We start from the raw sequence: 9,272 nt of genomic DNA, 5'->3' as shown, positions 1-9,272 counted from the left end.
AAATTCTATGCCAGAAAACCCCAGTCAAACCTCAGCCCCTGCCAAGGGCTGCGCTATGGCACTGAGAGCCAGGGGGCCAAGCAGAGGGGGCACAGCTTTGCCTTCCTCTATGCTAAAGGCTGTGAGCTCTCATGTAAGGCCAAAGCAATAAAGCAACGCCATTCCCATCTCCAGCCACCAGAACGAGCGGCAGAGCTTTAAGAACAACATAAAAAACCCATTTGGAAACACAAAGCGACAACTCCTGGTTCACTTTCCCAATGAGAAGGGCAGGAAAAGCCACTTACCCACACACTGCAGGGTCCTGGCCAGGAACAGCATCAATCTCCATCCATCAAACAGGTCCCACATCACAGCTACGCCTCTCAGCCCCAAGGAGCATCCTCGACTCAGGCCTTTACCTTCAATCCTTCAGCTTCACTCCTTCAGCTTCAATCCTTCAGCTTCACTCCTTCAGCTTCAATCCTTCAGCTTCGATCCTCCTCCGCCGCGTCTCTCCTGCAGTCACAATGAATAAGACGCAGCCATCAGCTCCAGTCGCCACCTCGATGAGAGCTGGAGGCCACATCTAACCTGGTTACAGCACCACCAAGGGCTGGTTTTTTCCCCCTTCCTCACTGCTCTACACTGAGCTCACGCACAGAGAGATGGAGGAAGGGGGGAAAAGGGTTGAAAAAGAGAAAAAAAAAGAAAAAAAATCAAGATTATAAATCTAAAATTTTATTGAGAGACCCAAAAATAATAAACCAAACCAAAGCGGACAGAGCTTGGGATGAAGTTAAAATCCAAACACGTACTTTACATTTCAACAATGGTTTTTTTTCTTTCACAGGAACCTAAACACATGCTTTTTTTAAACAAAAAAATAAAGAACAACAAAGGTTTGTACAATGCAAATCTAAATACATACCGACCTACAAGGAAGTGCCAGGAGTCTGGCTGGGCTCATAATTCCAGACATTAAATAAGTCATTGTTTGTAATGAAATTGGGTTTGTAAGAATAAAAAGGTTCTGGGTTACTCATCTGACTCCGGCACCAATGTCTGACCCTCCTAAAGAAGAAAACAAAACCCAATTGCTTGTTATGGGAGAATATGGAATTCATTCTCTTTTTTGATTTTCTTTGTGCTGTTCGTTGTTTCCTCTCTCTCCCATGTGTGAAATGTGAAGGTTGCCCAGTGCTGCTGGCTGGACAGTCAAGTTAAGGTAGGAAAAGGAATCAATAGTCACAAGTCTTTTCCCCCCATCCCTATTTCCCTCCCCTCCATTTTGACAAATAGCACCTTGTGATGGAGAAGTAAAACAGAACAGGTACAAAGGCTTTCAAAGGGTTCAGATGCGTCCCCAGCCCACCCTCCCACATACAATGCGTGTGTCAGTAAGTGGCAGTTCTGCTTCAGGACAATACGAATCACAAGTTTGAATGTTCACAAGTCTCCCCCCCCCCCCCAACATCCCACCCCCCCCTCAATACAAACTGCTCTGAGGGTTTGGAGGAGCTCAGCTCCAAAGCTGCGGACATTCACAGCCTCATGTCAGCATCCCTGTCTGTCTCCTTAATTCTGGTCATCAATACTGGGCTCTTATTTTTGTCTGTTTGGTGAATTCAGGTTCTTAAAAAACAAATGACCTGTAAATGATCTGGAAACATCATCATCAGACCTCACCTCCCTCCCTCCCCTCAATAAAACAACAGACCAATTTCATCCCTCCCTTCCCCCCCCCCACCCCCCCCAAAGACCGATACACCAGTAACAGCAAAAGAAAAACAGAACAGAAATAAAACCAACAACAGAAAATAAAACAACCCCCCCCCCCCCCTCAAAAAACAAACAAACAAACAAACCTACACACATGCTACGCAGTAAAAATGCAGAGTTAACACTATTGGGAAGAAGGCTGTGGGTTGTTGAGATGGTCTTTGAAGAATGAGCAGTATCCATCTGCACTCCTTTACCCCAGCCCACCCATCACCAGTGACAGTCCTTCATGGAAGGGGTTTGGTTTCCTCTCCCACAAGCTGCCAAATGGACAGCCTGGAAATCCCATGGCCTCCCCCCCTACACCCCCATATCCCTCACCCTTCCCTCCCTCCCCCCACCCCTTCCCCAATGAGTGGGGCTGGTTTGAATCTGTACACAGCATGAAGCTGCATAAAGCAGTGGAGCAGCTGTAGGGCACAGAAACCATACTGGTCTCTTCAAAGGGCATCTTCTCCAGCCATCTCTACGCTCCCCATAGAGCAGAGCTGCGTTCTCCCCCCTCTTGCTCAAACCCACAGTTCAGATCTTTATACAAAGGCTGGCCAAGGTGGGTGCCAGGGTTTAGTTCTTGTCCTCTTTCTTGTCATCGTCCTCTGAGGGGTAGGAATGCCATGTCAACCTCTCCTCATAGAACGAGATGACCACCTGGGGGCACTTGATGTTGGCTTCCTTGGCGGGGACCAGGTCGGCCTCATCAGAGTTCTTCCTACAGGCCAGAGCAGAGGAGCAAATTAGGGGGGCTGCAGAGGGGAAGGCAGAAGAACTGGAGAGAATCGAGCAGTTGGAAAACCGAGGAGCCCTCAGGCCACTCAAAGAATCCAAAGCAAACCCTTCCTGAGTGGCTCTGGTGCAGAGAAGCAGCACGTGAGCCCTCAAAAGCAGACACAAATTCAGCTCCGTGTTGTCAGGCACGGGGACAGCAGCCAAATCAAAGCTGCAGCCCTTCCCCAGCTACTCCATACTTCAGACAGAGCAAGTGGCTCCTGCACCTTCATCACCTGCTTGGTTTGGCTCCCAGCTGCACCAGCGACAAGCCCTGCTCCACTACAGCTGAAAGGGACGTGGTCACAGCTCTCCTTGGGCTGCGGGCTTCTGAAGCTATGACTCAATGCCACAACGTCACACCCCTCTTTCTCCCCAAGCTCGCGCCTGCTGCAGGGGGGGCATCTTAAGAGCCACGCAATCCCAAGGGCCCTACCTGCTTCTTTCACATCCACGTTAGTCTCAGCGCAGAGAGGGTCACCTCAGGCAGCAGCGCCATCGTGAGAGATTTCGTGCCAGGTAGCAGGGACTCCCCAGGCGCAGGTCCTTCCCTCTCTGGCACAGAATAAGTGAAGAAATGACAGACACAAAGACACACTCACCACTTCATCAGGAACATGAGCTCCCCGCTGGAATCTGTGGCACCGATGATCCGCTCTGGTTCAAAGCCCCGGGCAAAACCTCGTGGTTTCTCCGACTGTAAGAGACAAGTTTCCACTTGTAGCATCAAATGATGATGCTCACAGCCCTGCTGCAGGACACACAGATACACTGAGGGCTGCTCAAAAAAGCCTCCATCCATCAGATGCTTGGACTGCAATGACAGCCCAGCAGGCTTGGGTGTGTACCCATGGCACAGAGGGGACCTGGAGCCCCAGGGCAGCCCAAAGCCACAAGCAGAGGATCCAATTCCCAAGGCACAGCTGCTCAAACTTTTGTGCTGGCTGAGATTCAGCAGCTCCCAGGATACAAACCAGGCTGCAGAGCCCTTTTTCCTTGTCCTTCTTCATCCTGAGACGGAGGATCTCTGCTCTGCCCTGCTCCCTCTCTTGGAGGCAGCAGGTGATCCCTGCAGCCCATTTTACCCCTTGCGGCCGCTAAAGAGAAGCTGTGGCTCCACACGTTTAGGTTCAAAGACTGACCTTTCAGTTTAGTGCTAAAACCGGCTCTAGATTCTCACAGAGGCCTGGCTCAGAGGAGCAGCTCGTGCCTCTTTCTGTAAAGCTGCAGCTTTTCTAAAGCATCCAGCTGTGCCTCACTGATCTGGAATGGTCTCCCCTCTGTGCAGAACCATTTGACCGAGGTTTCAGAGCACGGCTACTCCAGTTGCTGGACACTGTGCCAAATGCAGAGCTAGGGAGGTGAGTACACAAAGCCCACGCTGCCTCACCTCCTCCTTCTTCTTCTTTGGTTTGCTCTCCTCCCCTTTGTCCTCCGTGTCAGACTCTGCTTTGCGTTTGCTTCCCTCAGACTTCTCACTCTCATGTGCAGTTTTCTGGGATTGAAGGAACTCTGCAATGAGGTCTGGGCAGTCGAGGTTCTCCTCTGGCTCCCATGTGTTATCTTCACTGGAATCAAAACCAGCAGTTTAATTTACAGACAGGGACAGACACAAAGTCCTGACATCAGATCAAGTGGAGATTGCTGAGAGAAGCAGCACCATTCTGTGCCCTCACCCCACAAAACAGATAAGGGCAGCGATACCAGGACAAAGTTATTTCTCTTTCCAGGAAAGAAATGCATTTCATTTCGTCTACCTGCTTGCTGCATGCTCTGTTAAAGGGAAGGCAGCCTCAAATCTGACCTAAGTCTCCCCTCTTTTAGATTAAAGCCATTCCCCCTCAACCCATCACTATCAGAATGTGTAAAAACTCAGTTTCCCTCTTGCTTACTTACTCGGAGAAGCCTTTCCATTTCAGCAGATATTCCACTTTGCCCTTCACCACTCGTCGATCCAGGACCTTCTCCACCACATACTCCTCCTCCTCTTCCTCTAAGACCTCTTCTACTTTCTTCTTGTTCTGTTTTTTTCCCATTGTGCTGGCCAGTTTTTCAGCTTACGGGCGACGCTGCTGAAATGGGAAAGATCACACGTGTGTGTTAAGGTCAGGTTTGCCTTTGCCAGGCAGCAAAAGTAGATCCAGTACCCAGCTTTGCATCTGAGTACCCAGCACAGAAGGCTGTTGTAGAGGAAAGGCAGTTTTAAAGCAGGAAACACACAAATCCCTTCCACTCATCCCAGTCCTGAGCTGTGGAAACCATTTGCAAACCCACACAGCAGCGGGAGGGAGAAAGCAAAGTTAATAAACAGTTAATTCACACTAAACACAAGTGACAATCCCTGATCCTGAGCTCCCTATTTCCTTCTCTTTGGTGTTTTTACATACGTGTGCTCTAGGATATTCATCCTCCTTATCTCCAGGGCATACAAACAGCCTCAGAGCCACAAGCCCAGAGCACTGTAGGGTTTACAGGATGCTCAGACCCTGAAGAAAGGAATATGGGAGCGTTGTCCTCAGGTTCTAAGGCTGCCCTGATTCAGGCTGCCCAAAGGGCTGGGAGGTGCTGAGCTTTCCTACCTCACGTCACCAACACTGAGTCACTGGTTTTGTTACCAGGACCAAACCTCCTGGTCCTGGCTCTGTATCCTGAGAGCAGTGATTGCCACCCACCCACCCACCCACCCAGCTGAACAGCTGCCCAGAGCCTTGTTGGCTTCACTGCTTTGGTTCCAGTAAGAAATGTGTTTGCTGCCAAGCAAGATGAGCTGGTCAAACATTACCAGCCCAAAGGTTTCGTTTTTGCTGCTCAGGTGATTTCGAACGTTTCAGCTGACAAAAATCTACTTAGTTTATACAGCAAAACAAGAATCCCACAGATTTACACGAATGGGAGATGTCAGAGTTAGGAACAATCTCAGCTCTCAGCTGAGCAAGCTCCCTTTGCACAAGATGTTGCCGAGTTGATCAGCTGCCATTAAAGCTCTATTCAAAGGATAAGGCTCAAAAATGAGGCCCACAAAGCCCATAATATGAACGACTAGTTCACACCAGAAGCCCCAACTGAGAAGACAGGAGGGACACAGCTGAGGCCACACGCTCCAGACCACCCTGTCTGTGCTGCTGTCTCACAGACAGGCCCTAAGGGCAGCCAAGGAGCATGGAAAGTACAGAGAGAGAAAGCAGCACTTCTCTGTTTGGCACACACAGAGCTCCAATGTTTGGATTTTGGACCTTGCTGCTGCTCGGAGCACACACTGTGCTGGGCCAGGCGTGACAACAGCCCTCCTTCAGCACAGGGCTGTGTTGCTTTGAGTTTACCTGGTGGCTTTGGAAGAAGAGGGGTCAGCAGCAGAGCAGGCTGGAGATGGAGACAGGAAAAGAGCTGGTTGTGTTAGAGCTGCAGCATCCATCAGAGGAGACGAAGCCTCCTCTGAGAGCTGTGTGAAGCCATGAGGAGCTGCCCAGGCTGTAAAGCCCAACAGCTGGAGTGATGACAGGGATATTGGCACTGCAGGGGCACAGCTACCACAGGGCTCCTTTATTAAATATCACAGCACACCCAACCTCGAGAGGATACAGATTTCCTGCCCCATTCCTGTGTGTGTAGGGGGGGAAGTAAAAGCTGGAAACAGCTTGTTGAAACAACATCATGGAGCAGAAAGGCTTTTCCCTGCCCTGCTCCCAGGCTAAGGCACAGTCAGATATTCACTGGGTATTGACTGGATGCTGGGTGGAGGCGAGCCCAAGGCTGTGCAATGCAACAAGGCCGAGCTGCCAGCGCCTGCAGGAAGCCAGGCTCCAGTTTCACTCTGGAATTCCTTTGGCAGCTCCTTCCTCCCCTTCGCCCCCGCGGGGGAGGAGGATCCTCCACGCACTGAGGCACAACCTGGATGTGGAATAAAGGGCCCGTAGGGGTGAGATCTTGAGGTTCCCTGCTCCCAGATGGGATTTGTGCTCAGCTGCAGCCAAAGGGATCTCAGTCACATACACTGCAGTTGTTGCCTTGGATCCGGGGTTGCGGTGGTTCCCTGGATCAAAGTCTGGGGAGGAACCAGAGCTGGGAATGAGATGGGCAGCAATGGAAGAAGGATTAAAGCCACAGAGCAGTGCAAGCAATGCTATGCCACAGCTCCATCACTGTATTACAGGAAGGGCAGAGAAGATACAGATGCAAAGCAACTTGAAGAAAGCAGGCCAGGAACAGAACCCAGGGGGCCTGGTGGTGCTGGGGCTCAATGCAGCACAGAACATCTGCAGCCCCAGCACAGCAGCTGCTGCAGAGCCCGGCGTTGCAGAGGCTGGAGCTGCTGTGCAGGCCTTTCTCTGCACTGCAGTCAGGGAGGCTGGAGCACGACAAAGGGATTCGGGAGAGATCGAAGCCTTTGCAACGAGGGGATTTCAAACCCTGATAGAAAACAAACCACGCAGAGCACTGTTGGTTTGTGGTTGGAACACAGCAGAGGCAATGGACAACAGATCTGCTCACATCTATAGGATGTGATGCTGGATTATCCTGCCCTATGAGAGGTCTCATTAAGTAGCACGCGTTTCCTATGTTCGACTTCAATTTTCCTTCGCTTAACGGGTGAAAAAAGTTTGGTTTACACTGAAAAAAACCCATCCTGAGTCTAGAAACCCTGCCCTAAGTCCTTCTGTTTTCCATTAGCTGCTTCCTACCTAACGCTCAAGGCAAGGCTGAAATCCTTTGTGAAAAGGAAAGCAGAGCAGTGAGAGATTGAAAGAACGACTCCTTGGTCTGAAGCTAATAGGGAAAAGCATCTGACACACCTAAGGCACTTGAAAAGAATTCAAAGCCCAGTAAAAGGGCAGGGGGAAAAATAAAGAGAGGCCCAGCATGAAGGTGTGCACAAAAGGCTGCTTTATAGGGCCAGGAATAGCAGGCGGAGGAGCAACAGAGCTTGGGTTGATGGCATGGAGCAGCACAAAGCTCGGCTCACTGTGCTTCCTGGGGCAGTGGGGAATGGAATGGATGCTGCTGAGGGACAACTGCTGCCTTTCCAACGTGCCTCGTGTTCATCTCTTCAGTAGGAAGCTTAACAAAGGGAGAGCCAAGGAATAAAACGTGGACAGCCAGAGCTTGGGGCTGAATACAGCCCGGTTCCATGAGCTGCACCTTAAAGGCTGAACAGTTCAGCTTTGCTTTAATGAGTTCCAAACTTGAAACGTTTCCTCCCTTCTGCCTTGGCCCAGAGCTCTGCAAGGAACTTAAACACTCCAAGTTTATTCTGCACGTGTCGGGGGGAGGCAGAAGGCACCGATATGTTAAAGTGGGAAACAGAACATAAAACCTTTCAAGCTCCAGAACCTGAACGTGGCATAAAACACCCCATAGAAAGTACGAGTGAAAGCTTAAAGCTTCGAGAAGGGATGAAACTAAAGGAAAACCACAAGCTTTGAGCTCAGCCACACCAGTTAATTCACAATCAAGGAGACAACCTCTGGATTTAAAGATAAATACACACAGCTGGGGTGTTACAGAGCTTGAGCTCCAAACCCCATCCCATAGACAGGGGTTGTATGGCTTGGATGGCAAAGAGCTCGAGCTCCAAACCCCATCCTACAGACAGGGGTTGTATGGTAAGGCAGACAGACCTGAACTCCTTTAAACCAGCCAAAAGCTGATGGTGAGAACAGAGGGCTGCGTTCCTCCTTTGTGTAAATGGAGGAAAGCAAAGCATTACCACGATAGCCTCAGTTTTAGGGTGGGAGGTGAAGGCTTCAAGTGTCGGGTACCAGGAACAACTTCATCTCAGTAAGAGAAAGAGGGAGGTGGGAGTGTCACCAGCAGGGGAGGGATGTGGCACTGAGAGTCATTGGGACCTGAGGGGCTCATTTCCAACCTTAACCACTTTATGACCAGCTCACAGCTCCTCAATTCCATCCTCCCCTCCCCTATAATACACGGGGGATCCTCGCATTGCCTGAAGGCTCATAGAGACTCTTTGCCCTCTCAGCTTCATACCAACACCGAGTATAAAAGCTCAACTCCCACCCCAACCACAGCGGGGGGGGGGGGGGGGCACCACACCACCCCCCCCACAACACAGATCCTCCCCCCCCATATATATATATATATACACATATCCCCCCCCACACACAACATAGATCCTCCCCCCATATATATATATATACCCCCCCACAACATAGATTCCCCCCCCACACACACACAAACATAGACCCCCCCCACACACAACATAGCCCCCCCCCCACACATACAACATAGAACTCCCCCCCCCACAAAACATACATCCCCCCCCACAACACAGACCCCCATCCTCACCCCCCCCATATATATATATACATCCCCCTCCTCCGGGGGTCCGAACCCCCCCGTGCCCTTCAAGCCCCCCCCCCCATCCATCCCCCCCCAGTTTAAAGGCACGACCCCCCCCCCCATTAACCCCCTTTTAACCCCCCCCCCCATTTAAGCGCGGCCTACCCCGCTCCGTTCACTCTCCAGGCCCGGCTTTGTCCCCTCACGGCCCCGCCTCAGCCCTAACCCCCCCCCATCACCTCATACACACACACAACCGGTAACCGCGGCCTACACCGTCACACCGACCTTACACAGCCCCGCCAATGGATCCCAATAGAAGCGGCCTACAAGGGGCCGAGGCCTCGGGCCTGGCGCTCTCCGTCTGCCTCCGTCGAACAAAAGAGCCCGGCCAGCCTCAATACCCGCCGCTCTTCACCACGCATGCGCCGCGACCCGCACCCACCGCG

The 9,272-nt window shown here is 51.3% G+C and overlaps 1 protein-coding gene across 3 annotated transcripts; it reads right to left on the bottom strand.

Annotated features, from left to right (window-relative positions):
* Positions 1 to 704: 704 nt before the first annotated feature.
* CBX1 (chromobox 1) lies at positions 705 to 9,244 on the bottom strand. 3 transcript variants are annotated; one of them, XM_015885618.3, is made up of 5 exons: positions 9,112 to 9,244; positions 4,423 to 4,598; positions 3,917 to 4,094; positions 3,129 to 3,223; positions 705 to 2,470 (listed from the first exon to the last, which is right to left on the bottom strand). In XM_015885618.3, the coding sequence occupies exons 2-5, from the start codon at positions 4,560 to 4,562 to the stop codon at positions 2,326 to 2,328; spliced, it is 558 nt and encodes a 185-aa protein (XP_015741104.1). In that variant the 5' UTR covers positions 4,563 to 4,598; positions 9,112 to 9,244; the 3' UTR covers positions 705 to 2,325. The 3 variants fall into 3 exon arrangements, 2 of the variants coding, with proteins under 2 accessions (XP_015741104.1, XP_015741105.1); XM_015885619.3 differs by having other exon boundaries at positions 4,423 to 4,595; XR_014940758.1 differs by having other exon boundaries at positions 2,164 to 2,470; positions 2,963 to 3,223.
* Positions 9,245 to 9,272: the final 28 nt, after the last annotated feature.

Source organism: Coturnix japonica, unplaced genomic scaffold (assembly GCF_054131305.1).
Source record: "Coturnix japonica strain WE unplaced genomic scaffold, WE-NBRP24 Scf049, whole genome shotgun sequence".
NCBI lineage: Eukaryota > Metazoa > Chordata > Aves > Galliformes > Phasianidae > Coturnix > Coturnix japonica.
Note: the sequence above shows the minus strand (reverse complement) of the source record. Positions and strands in the feature narration are given on the sequence as shown.

Bases quoted from the DNA above. Each gene is read 5' to 3' on its own strand.
- CBX1 (XM_015885618.3), bottom strand. From the start codon at position 4,562: ATGGGAAAAAAACAGAACAAGAAGAAAGTAGAAGAGGTCTTAGAGGAA. The intron at 4,095-4,422 runs GTAAGTAAGCAA...TTTTGATTCCAG, and splicing joins AAATGGAAAGGCTTCTCCGA to TGAAGATAACACATGGGAGC. The intron at 2,471-3,128 runs GTGAGTGTGTCT...TCTGGCCTGTAG, and splicing joins CTCATGTTCCTGATGAAGTG to GAAGAACTCTGATGAGGCCG.